At 41.1% G+C, this 19703-nt stretch overlaps 1 protein-coding gene across 2 annotated transcripts; it reads right to left on the bottom strand.

Annotated features, from left to right (window-relative positions):
* Positions 1-1595: 1595 nt before the first annotated feature.
* Positions 1596-19682, bottom strand: C2H5orf22 (chromosome 2 C5orf22 homolog). Of its 2 annotated transcripts, XM_075744869.1 has the most exons (9): positions 19540-19681; positions 16350-16495; positions 15094-15243; positions 11314-11776; positions 9321-9383; positions 6991-7112; positions 6031-6097; positions 5288-5427; positions 1596-3891 (listed from the first exon to the last, which is right to left on the bottom strand). In XM_075744869.1, exons 1-9 carry the CDS (start codon positions 19636-19638, stop codon positions 3759-3761), a joined length of 1383 nt encoding a protein of 460 aa, XP_075600984.1. In that variant the 5' UTR covers positions 19639-19681; the 3' UTR covers positions 1596-3758. The 2 variants fall into 2 exon arrangements, with proteins under 2 accessions (XP_075600984.1, XP_075600985.1); XM_075744870.1 differs by lacking the exon at positions 9321-9383 and having other exon boundaries at positions 19540-19682.
* Positions 19683-19703: the final 21 nt, after the last annotated feature.

The raw sequence follows: 19703 nt of genomic DNA, 5'->3' as shown, positions 1-19703 counted from the left end.
CTGATCGAACAGCAGCCCATGGAGCACCCCGCGTTGGAGCTGGGGAGAAGTGTGAGGAGGAAAGAGTAGCAGGGCAGAGCTGTTACCTGTCCCTTCCCATCACAGTCCTTGAAGCTGTCCTGAGCATTTCCTGGGGGCTCAGATATCCAGGGGCTGTCCCAGACAGCACAGACCCTCAAGCCATGGCTGTACCCAGGGTGACTCTTCCCCACCCTCCCTCAGGTCTGTCCTGCAGTAGCTTTTCTCACTGCTGGGATGTGCCCGGGGTCTTGTCAGCCCAGTCCCACCAGGCGGTGGGACCCACAGTATGCAGCCTTGCCACTGACTCTCTAATGCTCCAGTTGTTACCAAAGGGAGTAACAGTGGAAATAGGAAGGTCCCTGGCCATATAGGACAATGCAATGAGGCAGACAACCCTCACAGGATAGTGGGAGGGAAGGAACAGAGGGGAAAAGTTGGTGCTGCTGAGCCGGTTGTCTGGCCCATGTTTCTGACAGCAAGAGGAAAGATACCTGTTAGTCCTCTAATGAGCTCTTCATTTATGAGTGTGGTGGATTAACCCCACCATCGAATATAGGTGATCTAGATTTAGATCTAGATAGACAGATATGGACTTTATTTATGACATTGAATCAAATCAGTTTCTTGGCTCAGAATTCCTGATCCGCAGACCCGTTGTTTGACAGCTATCCCACGGGGCAGTTCTTGTACAAATAATACTCTTCCTCAAGAACCTATCTCCTGATAGAATGCTACAAGACTGCTTAGCTCCTCCAAACACAGGCTGAGAAGGTAAAACTGCATGTAGATCAAGGGAATTCCTGTTCATCCAAGCTGTTTGGGGCACTTTCTTTTAAAAGTTGGGGTGGTGGTAAGGAGCAGTTTTAAAGAAATCAGCCCTAATTACATTGTGAGATGACAAGAGTGTGGGCCCATTGCTTTTTACAGTATGTAATTTACTTGGCCCAAGGCAACATTCTTATGGAAAAATCATATGCCTTGCAAAATTTACTGTCAAATCAGTCCCCCTCTTCTATGCTTTTCTGAATGAAGGAAGGAGGATGTCTTGACCTCTGTTTGGCACACCACCATGCCACGTTTTCATTGCAGTATTTCACCATTTGATCTGTATTTCAGAACAAACACAACCCCACTTCTGCCTTTCCTCTTTTTCCCTTCCCCAAACCCCTCTTTCAAAATAAAACATCAGCCAAAGCAACTTTTGGCTTGATACGCTAAGCACTTAGTGTCATCACTGATCAGCACCCAGAGAAAACAGGGGTCTGAAATCGTTCCGTGCTGATAATAAACTGCCAGTTGCTTCTGTGAACCTGTCATGCTAGCGTCCATTCAGGCAATGCCCTCACAACCACAAAGGCAGTAAGGTTACTGCCCTTTCTTAGGGAAATATCTCATGGTCCATATTCAGCTGTTTCATAGTCTAAATATTGAGCCAAAAAAAAAAAAAAGTCCTTTTTTCTGATGTTAAACTCACCACAGATTACCAAAATATAGGCTAGGAATAAATTTATTTTACTGAGAAGAACCCTCTAGGGGAACACAAAAAAGATCGTAGCAAATTAATAGATCTATTAAGTAAACACATATCTGCTTTATTGTTCATAAGACAGTACCAGGACTACTGAAAGCCTCCCTAACAGATTTACTAAGTTGAACTGATTACTGAACAAAGACACAGTATTACAATCATAATTTTTCAAAGGGATTTACAATCAGAAAAACAATAATCAGCCCTGTCAAAATGGGATAAAGGAGGTAGGACTTTCCACAGCATGCTCTGGAGCTGGCAGAGGCACCAGATAGGATGTATCCTGGGAGAAAAGGGGAAGGATAAGCCATTTGATTTGATGCAAAATGATCTGACACTACGCTGCCCCATTGTTCATGACAGCAGCCAAGTATACCTCTTAATCATTGCACAGACACAGAGCTGTCTCTGGAAGCTGAATGTTTTTTTCATTAGTCTGTAATATGTCTCCTCCTTCATCCATATCTGGGGTACTCACAGCCCTTGCTGACCTGGCTTCTTTCCATGCTTTTCCCAGTGATCACTGGACTGCTGTTGAGACCTGCTGCTGTCACCATCCAGCCCTGCTCACTTGGGTCCACTGCCATGGCTCTGCCCTGTCGGTGCGGCACAGCCTAGCCCGGGCCAGAGCCACTCTCAGCTCTCCGCTCCCAGCCTGGAAAGAGCAGCCGCCATTGCTGTGCTCTGACAGTCAGCTCAGGCTGTTTGGGCTCCAAGCTGGCCATTGCCAGGCACAGCCCTTGTGTTCTACCAGGGCCTGCCCCCATGACTCTCCCCGATCTGGGTGCCATGGGGCCTGGCCATCAGGCTGCACAGCGTCAGTTCATGAAATTGGCTGCGCAGTCTGGGTGGGAAGAGTGAACCCTCAGGGCCCATAGTGGCTTAGGGCCAAGGGAGGCTCCCACAGGTGGGATAGCCGGGGCTGACCACCCCGCAGGACCTGGAGCATTGCCGCCAGCCCTGGCAGAAGGTGCATCCAGCACACGGGGGAGAGCCTACCCACACCCTGTGGTGAGCCTGGCCACAACTCCCTCCCTCTCCCTTACTATCTGCAGAGGAGGATCCCATGGAGGCAGATGCCATTCAAGTGCCAAGAGTGGCCCTCACTGCTGCCTGACTCCACGTGTGATTTTTGCCAGCTTCAAGGCTTTTAAATGAAGTGATGCCCATTTTGGCCATGGCCTACGGCCATTAGTACGGATTTTGCAGCAGCCTTTGCTTTAGATCTTTGCGTCGGCACACTTCTCATTTAACTGACCTTATGTGCAAGTCTGATAATGATTCACCAAGGTCTGAAGGATGAGGGAGACTAAATACTACAGCAAAATGGCTGAGGTAATTTGAGAGCTGGGAAAAGAAGTGCCACAATTAAACAAAGACAGTAACTTCAAGATACCATCTTGGGCTAGCAGCTATTCCAAGTCTGTGTTGGAAGAAGAAAGATATAGGAACAGTCCCCTGGCATGGGGACTGCAGCCCCCTCTATTCAGATATGTCTTAGTGAGGAAGCCTTTGTGTAATTGCATATATGCATGCACACTTTTTATCCTCAAAAATATGTAAAAATGAAAATACCAAGCCAGTGTCTGTACATTAGAGATATTATCTGAGTCACCAATGAAATACTCTAAAGCAAAATAAGACAATATTAATGCAGTGGAGTATAAATATAAATCATATTCTCTGGATGGGGCAGAACCCATAAGCTGCTCTAGAGAAAAAACAGGTGGATGCCTGGTCATCTCGAGCACAGCAGTTAAGAAAGATCACTATGTAAACCTAACGTCTTAATGGCATTATTGAGATAATTTTTCAAAAGGTACAATGCAACTCACCAAACTCCATCAAAAAAAGTTTCATTACATAAAAGAAATCCATTTATTTTAAGAAGTTATATATATTATTTTTTTACAGACACTTAAAGAAATCAGGTGAAAAAATACATTTTATAGACAAAAAATAGTTTCTCTTCCAGCAGTTTTAAGAAGCAAGACAGTAAAAATAATAATCAAAGAACTAATTGAACAAAGCCAAACAGGTAACAGTTCAGATGCAGCTGACTTGGAAAAAGCAATGCAACTCAAAACTAGCTCTTGGTCAGCTTGGGTTCTAGTGCCACCTGCTGAAATAATATTTTTTGCCTTGCAACCATAGCTAATATGCAATTTAAATTAATCCACTGCATTAGAGGGCAATACATGAAGAAAGGTCACAAAGAAGATGAGGTGCTTGAGTAATTTAAGTGCACATCCAGAGTGCCATACACTGAACCTAGTAAATTGAGGACCTTCTCTTGAATGATGTCAACCTGCTCTGAAGGGCAATAGTCATCCAAACTTGATCTGTAACAAGAAATTGAAAAAAGCATGAGAGAGTACAGATATCGCCACCATCACCACATTTTGTATTCTTGTAATGCTCTTTGTCTCAGCTGAAGCTACTTTCAAACTGTGGTGAGTTCTGCCTCCCAGTATCTCTGCAAAGCATAGTGCTGTGCTTCTCCTCACTACTTGCAACAGTAACAGTTTGCCGAAGTTAAACAGAACTTCTGAGCCGATCAGGAATGCAACCAGTCATCCTTCCAATTCTACTCTCTTCCCGACTCAGACACAGAACATCATGTTGCCAGTCAAAGTTCAAGCAAATGATCTAATTAAAGGTCTGGTGGAAAGTTAAACTTGAAAAATTCAAATGCTACTAGCAAAATAGGTAGGAAAACTTGAAAAAACAAATCTTCACAATCCCTGGAATAAAACATTATTTACAGTATCCATGAACTACAAAGAGATACTAGTAAAAAGAAGAGCTGACACTTCTTGGATTTTATATCTGTCAAGATCTACACAAATGATTCTGTATTTCCTCTGCAGCAGTGGATGATAACCCTGCAATTATCAGGAAATACAGCTTTCTTTTATTGTAGGTATTAGCCATGCTATTTCTTGTTGACAAAACCAATTTCATGTCAGTTTCTGCTATTGTTGCCTGCCCTTTAAGGGCACACTTAGTATTTCTGAAGTGATTAAATTACAGTAATTTGTCAACAGATACACTGTGGCCTTCAAATTAAGTTCTCCAGGACAGATCCCTGGTTCTCCCAGGTCCCTGGCCTCAAACTCCATCCTGTTCTCCCAAATAATTCCCTTACAGTCCTGGAAGGATAACTTTTACCCCATACAAAGCTTTACTAGACCTTTCTAGAATATAAATCCCTTTCAGCCTATTAGATGAAAACCACTTCCATCAAGTTTCCCTGCAAACAGAAATTTTATCTGTAGTACAATGAACCCTAGAACAAGGAAGGAAGGAAGGTGTGATTTCAGCCCACGTAGGCTTGTCCAAACTGGCTTTGCTCTGCCTATCACAGGTAATAAAAGTGGTGAAGATGTATAAACCACAGTGACAGCTATTAATCTCAACACACAGAAAGCCTCATCACAGGCTTTATATAGCCTGTGCTGAAGCTCATTAAGTCATCATGTTGCCACTGCTTTTGAAATCTGTTCTATTCTAAAGCCCAGTAAAACTGGCCATCAGTGCAGAACCTTCCCTTAGCTGTGTAGATACTGCCACTGCCTTATGATCAACATTTTCAAATGTCAATTGTCACTACACTGTAAAGCTTGCACTTTTAAGACAGAATTTAAGATGTGCCAACCAGTGCTATATTGATATAATCATTTAGCTTCATGAGCACAGCCTGAGCATTTTAAAGTAAAGGTATCTACATAGTCTTACCGAGCAACTGTCACAAGTGTTGGCTTAGGCATATCTTTTAGTAGAATTTTAACGGACTGTATGAGGCCTTCGATCTCCTCTTCAGTGCTAACATGGTGGGGAAGCTCCACATAATCACAGGTCAGACCAGCCTGATGGACCTACATGTAAATTAAACACAGACTTAATTTCTGTTGATGAATTAATGATATAGCTTATCTGTGTAAAAATTCTCTAAGATACGATCTCTGTCCCAGTAGGTAACTTGCACCTCTTCAGGCAGTAAGACTTGTGGGGTTTTTTTTCCCCCAACTTGTTCTTTAAACAAAAAGAATAAAATTCTGGAGGTTGTATGGATTGTTTCATTATCTCCAGTACACTATACCTCTCCTATGAATTCAGAGTATGCTGCAGCCCTTGAAGATGATAGGTCTGACCTTTCACAAATAGGTACTTTAAGTTCTATAAGGTATACCAACAGACCCTGGTGAAATGAAACCTTCCTTCACAGGAAGCAGCCTGAGACGTCACAGTCCTGAAAGATCTAAATATAGACTAAATACAGACAAGCAGAGTAGAATTTTAGAAGGTTTAAAAGAAAAGCTGGCCTAAGTAATAAGACATAAAAAAATGGAAAACTACCAAAATCTCACCAAGTCCTGAATCAAGAAGTAAGTTTGAAATTAAGCATGATCTCTTCCCTCCCTGTTGAAGCTACACTTTTGAAATCTGTCTACTTTCTGCTCTTTTACCTAGTCACCTACCATTTCGTAGTCTGGGCTTTCCATCCTGGTTTTCAAACTGTGAACCAGTTGAACAAGTGACTTCATTCTGGAGTTAAAACAAAACCAAAACTTGTTACCTAAACAGTTAGAAACACATATATTTACCTTAAGTGGTTAAAAACAAGAAAAAGAAAAAAAGATAGAGAAAAAAGAAGAAAGTAGAAGTTATCATGGCCTAGGATTTGAAAATGAAATTTGCCCCTCTGTGTAATCTTGCACCTGAGAAAAATGGAAATTATCGGTACTATTGTCTTTCTCAGCAAGCCCCTGTACTCATACCTGCCTCTGGCAAGACCTCTTTGCACTTCTTTTAGGGCCGACCTGGAGAGAAGCTGTTGTAGCTCAGAGTCATATGAACTTGATAGAAAATGCCTGTGGTCACTGTTACCCAGGTCTGGCAGTAACTAACTGCTGCATCTGATGGGGAAAATAAGTGATTTTCCTATGAAAGGAAATCTCGGACTTTTGCCGTTTCTTTTCAGCTGAAAACATTGTTTAAAAGCATAGCAGATGTTGCTGAGATGTTTTGTGGACACTTGCTCAGGTACAGCCTTTCATTCACTTCCATTTTTCCACAGAAAGCAGAGAATCTTTGGGAGCAGCAAAGAAGTCCTCCTTCATATGCTCCATAGCTTGTTGCTTTTTTGAGGGCTCTGCTTTAGACAGATCACTAAATTTTTAGTCACCAAATCTGCTTCCCTCCACAGGTAACAGAATTTGCATGAAGCCATACAAGGCTGATCTTGGAAGGCTTACCATGGCACTGAAGACAGCAGACTGCCTTTTGTTGTATCTGACTCTTTCTCCTCTAGAACTAAAGGAAAAATGGTAGCTTTGTGTGGATCCTATCCAGCTTCTCTCCTTTTCTGTTAGCAAAGTGCTGGGCTAATCAGTTCCCAAACTACCGTTTGCGTGTTAAGCCATTTACAAATCTCCTACCCAGGATATGAAGCCCACTTCTGTAGGGTCTCTTCATCATCATTGTCACACAAATCTGCAAATGCTGCTTCCAGATCTTCTAGCTGATGAACACGGTCTTCAACACAATCCAGCAAGCCCTCCTTTAAATAAGCACATATAAAAGTACGTTAGGAAAAAAACAAGAGGTAAGAATGTCATGGCTTACCCTATGATTTAAATTCTGAAATAATTCAACTATTGGAAGTAGGGAATCAGAAACAACTGATTCATTGCTACAGAACATCTTTTCGAGAGGATCAGAATGAATGCCTGCAGAAGCTGTTACACCTTCACAGTAAATCACCTCTCTTTGCTCTGTCTTTCCCACAACAAACAAAAAAAGTCAGCTACATGCTGGTAGAACACACTGGAGAGAGCTAAGAGATTGTATATGACTAATTGTTGGATTTGTTTCCATAGCACTGAAATGCTCAGATGAGTACAAGCTTTACATTTTTATAATGAAAAGAGAATTTAAGTTATTAAAAAAAGAATATTATTAAATCAAATGCATTTTCAGAAAAACAAAACAAAATGGGCTATTTGATGCTTTGAGGTTGTTTCAACTCTGTGTGCCTGAAAAAACATGGAATTATTTTAAAAATGTCAGTTATTGCTCTGATCCTGCAAAGGTTTATGCCCTACCTTAAACAAAAAAAAAAGGTTTATGCCCTATCTTCCGAACACATAAAGATGCAATCTTCCTGGAGTCACACTACATATATGAATATAGTTGTGCATGCAAACATTTGCAGAAAGAGATCCTACGTAACATATGAAAAACAATGCTTGGCATATTTTGTATTAAAAATGCTCAGTGCAGTGGTGTGTGAAGGAAAACTATTTAAAAAGCACATTGGAGTAGATGGGTAACAATTAAGAACACAACAATTTGCCCTTAAGATTCTGCTGGCTGTATCATATAACAGATACTGCTTCTTTTGGCTAGTGATATCAACTTCGTGCTAATTTTTAATAGGAGCTGAGGGTATCAACCATTCATGAAGTACAGCTTTATGATCCTATCTTGGGGTATGATTAAGATGCTTTTCCAAGCAGCACCAGTAACTAACCTTAAAGACACATCCAATCCCTCTCTATACTACTTAAAAAACAAAATCAAACAAAAAAACCTGCTAACAAAGCCATATTATCTTGTATGATAGAAACGTATACCTAACTGTACCCTGGAACTACGAAAACAGATTTTAAGAGACTAGACATCTAGGATATTTTCTGAAACTTTGAAAAACACAAAGTTCACTAGTTTTCTACCTTCAAACCCTTTAAATTGGCTGTCTCACTGTAAAACCATCCATGAATGTGGTCTTGCCTTGTTCAGTTCTATACCTATCCATTACTCACTGTCTGCTATCTATTTCAGTTGCCTCCTATAAACTTGTTGACTTTTGTAAATAACTTATGCCCTGAAATCACATTGATTATTGAAACTTAAATCACAAGCATTTAGCCCTTTCACATTTTCACCTTTTAAAGAAGTAACTGTTTTTATTGCTGATTGACTAAGAAACATGAAAATTAATTTAACAATCTTCCACATATCTCCATGTCTTTATACACACATATTAATTAGGATTCATTAATCTGTGATAATTATATGTATTTAATCTCTCCATAATAGTGTTCAGATGAGATTATGAAAGCAAAGACCAGATTCCGTTTAGAAATCACTTGGTGTAATGACCATTAAGATGGCTGTCTCTATGGTTAGGGCTCAGGGCTGAATGACTATTTTGGCAGCTACAGCAGGCTTACATTTCCATAATTCAGAAGCACACAATGCATACAATGAAAAGTACATTACAGTGGTATAATACCGGCCTTTCCACATCTAAATAGGTAAAATACTAGTTAGGTATTGAGCACAGCTCCAACCACCAAGGAAGAACAACTACGGCAAGGAAGGGGAGAGCCTGGAGGGAAGGAAAAAAAACCAAACCCCAAATGTAAAAAAAACAAACCCCAAACCAAAGCCCTGTTGAGTCATAAGAACAACAAGATTGCAGATGACTTACTATGTTTTCATTTCTTTCTTGTCAATTGCCACTTGTTTACAGAAATTAATTTTCACACTCATGCTAAATATTTATGCAGTTCACGCCTTTAACCAAAAGGTTTAATAGGAAAGAACTCCTAAGATGCTGCTGATTAGCATTCAGCATGCTGCATAGCTCAATCGGAGACCACTTCATTAAGCACGTTAGGAGTTCCTTCCTTGTCGTAACTCATTTTCATTGGGTAAATCAAAAGAATCATTCCCTCATGCATCTCACAAGGAAATATCATACCTCTGTTGCATTTTTATGAGGCTTCTTGAAATTGTACAATTCTTGCAAAAGCTCATATTCTGTCTTTGAAAAAAAGAAAAAGAGAGGTAAAAAATCAGGCTCTTCAAATGAGAAACAAAATTCTCAAAGCCCTCTTTCTTCAAAAAAATAATTTGATCACTAAGAACATTCCTCTAGTCTAGTACTTCAGACAATTCTCTGTAAATACAGGTGAGGAAGAAGCTGTAAGGCTTGAGAAAGCAATATGGCTTCAGCCAAACATTTTGCAATTGCTTAACTTAACCCTGACTTCAAGAACACAGCTTTCAAAGCTAAGTATTTACAGTCTGTTAAAGAGTCTCTGAAATTAGACATACATTTTGCTGAACTATGGGCCCAATGAGATGCTGAGATAGCACATTTAGACAGACAAAACCAAGAGGAGAGTATGATTGTAAATGAAAACCGGACAGGTAAAGGCTTCAGGTTGGTTGGCCAAGTTTACAAGTAAACTATTACAGGGGCTTGTCAGCCCTACTCCTTGATAATATTCAGGTTTAATTAATTATGGATAAACAGATGTCATTATTTATTTAACAGCATTCAAAAGGTAAACACTCATGAATTTTTCAGGAGTAGAGGGAGAATGGGGTAGACTAATCAATTTTTACAGAAATACAAAGCATCTTTAGGGCAATGTTTTGGATTTTAGACTTTTTTGATGGGAAGACAATACTCTTCTGTATTGGTGAATGATATTTGCATTTTTAGGTCTTCCTTGTATTCTTACATTTCAAATGTTAACTTGTGAAAATTTTTCAGATAGAATTATAATTTACAATTGAGGGAACCTAGTTCAAAAGTATTAACTGCAAATGAAATTGCTATATCAAAAAAGGTACACTGGGTGCTCTGCACAAGTCCTGAGAACCTATCACAGCACAAAACAAACAAAAAAAAGCCCAAGAAACAAAACACACCCCCAACCCCCTCCCCAAAACGACCAAACAAAAAACCCCCCAAAACTCCTCCCTTATTTTATTCAGAATGTATTTTACTGAAGGAAGGTATTGAATTTTATTCTTATACTGCAAGACATGCCCCCCACCTCTGTGCTTTCCCTTTGCTGTGTGTACACTTCTCTTTGTGATTCAGAACAACTGGCATTGCACGTTGTCTGAAGATACTGTGCTCATAAATACTGAATGTCAGAAGCTAACAGAGGTCAGGGACACTATATTCACTTCTTTACCAACAAGAAAGCATTAGTCTAGCTGAAACTCAAAGATGTCAGATATTCTCCAGCACAGGCTGAAGTTAAAAGTGTTAAAGAGTGATTTAAATGCTAAAAAGAGTCAGGATATTGCAGAAGAAGTTGTAAACCTAAATGCCACACCCAATTTTCAGGGCAGATTAGTTAGTTCCTAAAAATCCTGTTCACATCAAGAAAAGCTGCTAACTGCTTTGCATCTTTAAGGACCTATATATTTATGACTCCATACAGGAGAGCTACCTTTGCTGTGCATGCAAATTATAAATGGAATAAGAGGCAGAGCCTTAAGCTCAGAGCCATGTTATACTCAGCAGTCCAGACACAGAAAATGAGAGTCACAGCCTCTCATCAGGGCAAGTTACCACTCTTTGGGGGTAAAAAATGCTACAATCTGTCATCCCTGCCTGATGAATGTTGCTGTGGGTGTTTGCAACATTACCTCTGGGAATTCAAGCATAGCTTTTATGACCCAAGCAACAAGCAGAAGCAAGTCATGCACTTTTGAGCTTGAATGAGCACTCAATACCTATTTCAAATATAAGGATTTACCCCTACGAGGTTGCTGTACTTCTTTGGTGTGTACTCTCCCTCAGAATGTCTCTCCTTCAAATATTACCAGGATTCATTAATCATGATCAACCGATATGCTAGTTTAGCTTAGATGAGTTTCTCCACAGATATAAATGCTAGGACTGGTACGCTTTTGTGAATGGTAAAAGGCCTCTCCATTGTCATGCTTACCTGTGTGTACATTTCTTTGAATGGATTTTTAACTGAAAAAAAATCTAAGTCAATGTCTAAAACATAAGCATCCCCTTTCTGCAGCACTTGGCAGACATCTTTAACAACCTCCTTTATTGGGTATTCACCATTTCTGAGAGAGCTTGAAGCTGAGCACTCCGACGATGTTTCTGCTTTGTTTGGGGCACTTGCATTTTGTACTTCCTTCTTCTTCAGACTTGGGGTGCTGTGATCAGGGTCACCAGCAGCCACTGCTGAAGAGGCAGAAGCAGTGCTTGCTGTGTCACCTGTATTTAGCTTCAGTCTCTTAGCAGGTGTTACTTCGCCATTTTCTTCCTGGCTGTTTGATGCTTCAGTAGGACTGATAAGAATGACGTGTAAATTTAAAGGCTTCTGGTTTTCTAGCTGATCAGCGGGGACATAAAGACCATCACTTAAAAAGTAATGATCAGTACCTGTAACCCTACAATCAACAATAACTCACAGTTAGTAGACATCTTTACAAAGAGCACAGGAAAAAGCACGTACACTTAAGGTATTCTGAGAAGAATGAATAGATGATTGATTGGTAACAAAAGCAATAAAACTATGTACACAGAATTATTTATTTTAATCTGCAGGTTTTTAAATTTAAGGTATTTTAATTTCTTTATCGCTGAATCAATATATTAAAATTCACTCTGTATTTTTTATGATAGTCCTACAAGGTTTTTAATGGATAAGAGAAAGATTCTACATTATGTGCTACTAAGAGTAATTTGCCATTGAATCGCATTTTAAAGACAACATTCAGAATTTAACAAGATATTGTCAATAATATGGCATATAAGACTGCAAAGCTATGGGTATTTTGTCTTGGATTGCCTATTTTTTTAAGGCAAATTCTGTTACATGTGTTTGAGAATTGCCCTGAAACCCATCAATATTGATTTAATAAAAGTAAAATATTATGAATTAATAGGTAGCATTTAACTTTACCACCAATATAGATTCCCTGTTCTAAGTGGGGGAAAGCAGGTAGCTCAAGGATGAATAGCTACATATTAATGGAATCCACTTAATTAAGAACAAACAAACAAACAAACCCCAATGCTAAAACCTCCACTTACAGTGAAAATTTAAAGAATATTATTTTCAAGCCATACTTCAGTACATTAAACCTTAAGCATCATAAATTCAGATTAAAAAACAAGCTTAAGAAGAAGCGTGAACTTCTGCTCACTTGTGTTATTTGATTACAGGGTATCATCATCAGTCAACCACACAGACAAATAATTTCATGAAGAGTAGAAATTTGAAGCTTAGTTCCCCTGTGTCTTGTGGCTGGATTATCCTAAGCCTGCTAAAGTGAGCCTGGGCCTCTTCCCAGAAATTCTCCAGGGTTCAACAAGAGCTCATGCTACAGCTCTTGCCTTAGTGGGACACTAAGGTATCTACTGCCTATCCAGCCACCTGTTGTCAATAAAACTTTTAGGAAGTTCATATTTCTGAGGACTCTTTTCCTTTCTCCCTTCATGATTTTTGTAAGCCTAGAACCTGAAGAAAAGATACCTGACTGTCTTCAAAAGGCAGCTTGAAATGTTGTTTGCAAGGTTGCTAAGGGTTTGTGTGGCAAGGTTTTGGTAGCAGGGGGGCTACAGGGGTGGCTTCTGTGAGAAGCTGCCAGAAGCTTCCCCCATGTCCAATAGAGCCAATGCCAGCTGGCTCCAAGATGGACCCACCGCTGGCCAAGGCCGAGCCCATCAGTGATGGTGGCAGCGCCTCTGGGATAACAGAGTTAAGAAGGGGACCAAAAAAAACCCAATAAACAAAACAGGGGTAATTTTGCAGCCAGAGAGAGTGAGAAGATGTGAGAGGAACAACTCTGCAGACACCCAGGTCAGTGCAGAAGGAGGGGCAGGAGGTGCTCTAGGCCCCGGAGCAGAGATCCCCCTGCAGCCCCTGGAGAAGACCATGGTGAGGCAGGCTGTCCCTCTGCAGCCCATGGAGGTTGACGGTGGAGCAAACATCCACCTGCAGCCCGTGGGGGACCCCACACTGGAGCAGGCGGATGCACCCAAAGGAAGCTGTGACCCCATGGGAAGCCCTCACTGGAGCAGGCTCCTAGCAGGATCTGTGGCCCCATGGAGAGAGGAGCCCATGCTGGAGCAGTTTGTGAAGAACTGCAGCCCGTGGGAAGGACTCACGTTGGAGAAGCCCACGGAGGACTGTCTCCTGTGGGAGGGACCCCACGCTGGAGCAGAGGAAGAGTGTGAAGAGTCCTCCCCCTGAGGAGGAAGGAGCAGCAGAGACAACATGTGATGAACTGACCATGACCCCCATTCCCCGTCCCCCTGTGATGCTGGGTAGGGAGGAGGGAGAGAAATCAGGAGTGAAGTTAAGCCCAGGAAGAAGGGAAGGGTGGGGGGAAGGTGGTTTTAAGATCTGGTTTTTATTTGTCATTACTCAACTCTGATTTGATTGGTTATGAATTAAATTAGTTTCTCCCCAAGTTGAGTCTGTTTTGCCCATGACAGTAACTGGTGAGTGATCTCTCCCTACCCTTATCTCGACCCAGGAGCCTTTCATTATATTTTCTCTCCCCGTCCAGTTGAGGAGGGCAGTGATAGAGCGGCTTTGGTAGGCACCTGGCTTCCAGCCACAGTCAACTCACCAGGCAACCAAAGGATCTGTGAGAGAGCTATTCAGCCATCATGAAGTATTTCTGTATGTGTGCTAGTTCTCATGGTCAAATGTAACTGAAAGCACTAGGTTTTGTCTTATTATTTAGGTTTACTTTAGCCCTCAGATTCAGTATTGTAGAGCTTCTGTGTTTTGAGGTGGTTAAACAAAGCATTTCTCTGGTGTTTTCTGTTAAACTGGCTTCAAAAGATTTATCCTGATATGCTGGCAAGAGACATGATTTGTAAATGTCCATTCAAGCTGAACAAAATCACAATGTAATGAATGTGAAACTACCATTGACTGCATCCTGCAGAATTATGAGACGCTGTCACCGACACTTGAATCACAGAATGATCAAGATTGGAACAGACTTCTGGAAGTCTCTTGTCAGTCATCTGATTAAAGCTGAACTGACTTCAAAGCTAGATAAGGCTGCCCGGAGCCTCGTCCCTTTGAGTTTTGACTTTATGAAAGAATGGAGAATCCTCTGCTTGTGTACCTGTTTCAGTGCTTAACTAGTAGATTAACTTAAAAAAAACCCAACAAAAACAAACAAAAAACCAAAGAAACAAAAAACCACACACAAAAAAACCAGAATCATCAAGGGAAAGGAAGAGATTTCTCCTTGTATTCAGCACCAGTGAGGTCACATAGGACATAGTCTGCCCAGGTTTGGGCTTCCAGGATGAGATATGACATCAAACTGAAGAAGGGCTGCTAAAGTGATTACGGGGCAGGAGCAGAAGCACCTAACAGGGAAGCCGAGGGAACTGGGTTTGTTTGGTCCCAGGAAGGGAAGACTGAGGAGGATCTAACTGCTGCCCTCTGTTACTCAAATTCTCTGTTAAAAATTACTGGTTTCTGAGATTTTGACTTTAATGAAGAGAACTAATTTAAAACTAGGGTAGCTGAAATGAAATGTGAATAGCTAGAATTATCTACAAAAAAAACCAAAAAAAGGGACAATTTGTGTCACACAAATAGTCACATTAGGTCCTAAGGAACTCACAAATACCAAATAAATTTTCATCTTTATCCAAGAATACAAAAAAATCACCTATGAAAAGCTACAGAGGCAGCATTTATATCACTAGCATACAACAGCAGACAGTTTACCTGATTGTAGTTGTTGATAAGTCTTTCCCAATTAAAAAATGGTGTTTTCCTTCTGATATCTGCTGAGCCCAGGGTGGGTGAAGCCATACTACCTGAGAAATATGGCCAGCATAAACAGCAGGCATAATCCAGTTCTCAATACTTAATTCACTGCAATGAATGGAGAGAGACTGGAGATAATACTGCTACTTTCCCTGTAAGTAAAACATGGTCAAGAACACAACAAACATCTTCCACATCTTGAAAACCCCCATGCAAATCATCTGAAATTAGTACTGTGTAAGGTTCACCTTATCAAAGAAACAAAAAGAGGGAAATCTTTATTCATAAGACAGACCAAAAATGTCTACATTAGAATTTAACAAGTTAGAATTATAGAGTGCAATCAGCTTCACTCTTAGTATGGCACTTTGATTATAAACTACATGGATTTGTTGTCCTTTTTCTCTTTTACATCACACAAAGGAAAGTACAATAGGCATCATCAACACTGTTCTAAATAACTTCAAACTGATCTAAGTATTTAAGGGAGTATTTTACTGTAAACTGCTCTATATAGATTTTAAATATAATCTCAGCAATTAAAGTGAGTCCATCAGCAGCTATAGAATAGCAACTTTTCTGATTATCAACACCCCATTTTTTTAGGTGTACGATCTAGTCCACAAAACTACTTATTCATCCAACAAAGAAAACAAAATATTGACTATGGGTAGCATGATACAGTTACTTACATACCAATTACATGATCTTGTCATTGCTGTAAATCACCATAACACTGAAGCAATCATGACTTATATTAAAACAGGAAAAGAAAGACAATAGCAAAGATCACTCTGTGGCTTAATAGTCTTAATGATATTAATACGAAAATCAACTTCACATATTCACCATGTCAACATAGGAGATGTTATTTCAATTTTTCAGTATGAAAACAGGCTCTTTTAAAATCACAGCTCTTCAGACATAAAGCATCCACTCAGGGAGCTATTCTGCTACTCACAGGAACTACTAATTGGCCTAATAACAGGATACTGAACTGAACAACTAAACAAAGTAAATTTCTAAGTCTTAAACAGCTTGATATGCATCTTAAATATTTGACTACATTCAAAAAACACAAACATAACAACAACTTGAGGCTGACTTACACCTCTTTTGTTCGTATGTCCTATGCAGTCGTACCAATATTCACTGTAAATGAAAGGCAGCAGGAAGTAGACATAAAGTATTCTGATGCAGTACCCAGAACTTACCTAAAAAGAGCTTCTTTGTCAAATACAGTGTCTGCAGGCATATTCACAGGAATAAGAAGGTCTGGATGGGAATCAAGATGAACAAAGCTGATGTTACTGGCAGGAAGATGCTTTGAACCAATGGCACGATAGATAAAAGGCAGCACCTAAAACAACATGAATAAAAATATTGCCATTGTAACCCGTGAGCTGAAAAACGCAATGGCTTCAACAGCAAAAACACTAGTCCCTTTAGAATTTGGGTTAGAGGGAGGAGGAGATGGAAAACAATACAAAGGAGAAATAACGCCAGTGGCAAGACAGCTCATGAACTGTAATCATTATGTGCCCAAGAATTCCACACATGAAAAGCTGCTGAAGAATCACAGCTCTACGTCCTCTTTCCTTCTTTGTAGGAAGTCTTATTTGCAGAAGCTCTTCTCACTAATCCTTCAACTCAATTCCTAGTTTTTTTTCATTTACAGCTGCACCCCAGGAATGTCTTTCCTCTTCTGCAGAACATTGCCCCTGCATTGCCTTCTCCATGCTATAAAGCTTCCTCACCATGCATGGGTGCTGTGAGGACAAAAACATTTCATTACCTGTGTTTTATAAGTTAACTGATAGAGAGTGAAAACTGACCCCACCATCATTCAAACTGTAGCTGATCTTTTAGCCTATCCCCTTTGAAGAAAGGGCTTAGTTCCTAATACTGGCATGATTTAGTGGCTGCAATAAAGAGATTACCTTTCTCAACTGTCCAATCTTATCCCTGGCTGAAGGTCTTCACTCAAAGGTGGGAAAAACAGGAGATGAGGCAACTCATCAATTTATAGCGCAGCAAACCACTGAAGTGTAATAATGTAGGGTGGTAAAATGAGAAAACTGATGGCTGATTCATGATACCTCTTACACTGAACTGCAGTACATGCAGTCCCTCCCACAGTTATGGGACAGTAACTGCCTTAGCTGCCAGAACAAATCCAGCAAGGACTGTGAATCACAGCCCTGTTATATAGAGAACGTGAAGACTATGAAAGGACTAAGCAACAAAATTTACAACAGAAACTGAGCTAATTTTTTGGCATAAAACTGATTAAGATGACAAATCCTGTGTACCACATGGGCATAACCATAAAACATGACTGACAGCCAAAATTAGGATTGTATCCCATCTGTCTAGTAATAAAATCCTCAGTTTACCCACTACATATGCAGTTACATGTGTACTACTGTAATAGTAGATAAAACAAGGTTGAAAATAACAAGGACTCCCTGATCCATGACTTTTACTTCTGGCCTACCTAACAACCTACAATCTTTGTCGGTTAAAGTTTCATCTCAGGTAAGTGTTACTACAAATTGTGAGACTAGCAGAGGATGAAAACACGAATGACTAAGATCTCTAACCTTGCATATTCTCCTGCTTTGCATTAAGAACAAAATTTCCTTTACACCAGCTGTGATTATTAATCAAGTATGATGCATCTAGTGACACCTTGCCCTAGTGGAACATCAGTGTCATCAAAGGACCATATAAAGTTTCTGTGGAGTTCTTACACTTTGGGATGAAAGGCCATATATGCTTTAGGCAAGATAGACCAATGCATATACACGCATATACTGAAAACACAGCATATACATTTAGTATGAATAGACTTTTGTTAATTGAAAACAGGAGTATAGAGAGTAAAACAAAGATGAATCATTAATAGTCACTATTTCAGTACTCCTGTCACAGTGACACTCTTAGTCCTTGGTTACCAGGGAAAACCAGTTATCACAGCATCTTATATTTCAGTGAGTCTTAGCAAAAGTGACATGTGTTAAACTATTTACTTACAAGTTCAGAACATTACTTTAATAAACTATATTACACTAAAATTTTCTGTTTGCAAGACACTGATAGTGTTAATATTTTTCATTTTTATCTCCACAAGGTCTTCACACCCCCAGCAATCGTCACTGAAATCAGTGGGCTTCTGCACCACTGGTTAAAGAATCTGCTTACTTAGGACTAAGGCCTCAGCTTATACTACTAAAGACAAACCATACAGGAAAGCAGAAAAAGCAGTCAAAAGCATCACCTTCTTCACCCCCTTGTTTAATTAACTAAAAAAGGAAACTTCCAAATTTAACATTTCTCATAAAGTGGCAGTCGTTCCTGTTAGGATGCGATTATATGTACCAATTCGCTGTTGACATGTCACACACTGTGTAGGGTTGAGTTTCCAAGTACTGCACTTATGCCTAGCTAATTCTAACAGCGTAATGTAGGTATTATTTCCTTTTAACTTGTCCTGGTTCTGGCAAGGATAGAGTTAATTTCCCAAGGAGCCAGGACAGGTGAGCCAAGCTGGCCGGGGGCTATTCCATACCATGTGACGTCATGCTCCCCATAAAAGGGGGCCAGGCGGGGAGGGGCGGGTTGGTGCGGCTCCGGGACGGGCTGAGTGTCCGGTCGGTGAGTCGCTTTCTGTTATCACCCGTTTTGTATATTCTGTTATCAGTACTGTTGTTGTTTCCCCCTCCCTTGCTGTCCCAGTAACCCGCCCTTACCCCAACCCCGGGGCTTTGCCTTTGTCTTTCCCGTTCTCCTCCCCATCCCGCCGGGGGAGGGGTGAGCGAGCGGTGCGTGGGGCTCAGCTGGGGCTGAACCACGACAAACTATAAGTACAACCCAAAAAAGAAAAAAGCCAGCAATAACTGATTTAAAAGATCACAGAATCACAGAATGGTTTGGGTTGGAAGGGACCTTAAAAATCATCTAGTTCCAACCCCCCTGCTGCGGGCAGGGACACCCTCCACTAGACCACGTTGCCTGAAGTCTCGTCCAATGCCAAAACCCGATCATGGCATTAATTAACTTCAGTCACTGAATCAGGAAGGAAATTCAGCTCACCTGAGCACTGAACTTTATTTATGTTTCATTAGTGAAAGAGCGTGCAGGTTTAAGGTCTGTGCGCGGCTGGGGAGATGGGGACTAGTCCCAAGGAAGGAGTGGGGAGACCCCGGTCACACCGCGGGACAAGGCGGATCCCGCCGGGGAGCGGTCGGCGACTGCACAGGGGATCCACCGGGCACCTCCCTTCGCTTCCATCTACCAGACTAAACCTCCACAACGCGGAGAAAAACAGACACGAACGAAGCTACTACCCGAGGGACTCCCCATTCCACGGCCCAGCCCCACCGCCCAGTGCCGGGCACTCACATCCTGGTGGTCCTCCACCACCCACACCGGCAGCGCTGGGTAGGCCCGCAGGCAGCCCCCGCGGGACCAGTCCCCGCTGCCCGCCGCGGGGCCGTTCATGCCGCGGCAGCCACAGGCCGGGGACGGCGAAGCACCGCCCCGCCTCCTTCCCTCCCTCCCGGCGG

The sequence above is a fragment of the Balearica regulorum genome, chromosome 2 (genome assembly GCF_011004875.1).
Source record: "Balearica regulorum gibbericeps isolate bBalReg1 chromosome 2, bBalReg1.pri, whole genome shotgun sequence".
Classification (NCBI taxonomy): Eukaryota; Metazoa; Chordata; class Aves; order Gruiformes; family Gruidae; genus Balearica; species Balearica regulorum.
The sequence above is the reverse complement of the archived record's forward strand: the minus strand, read 5'-3'. Positions and strand labels throughout refer to the sequence as shown.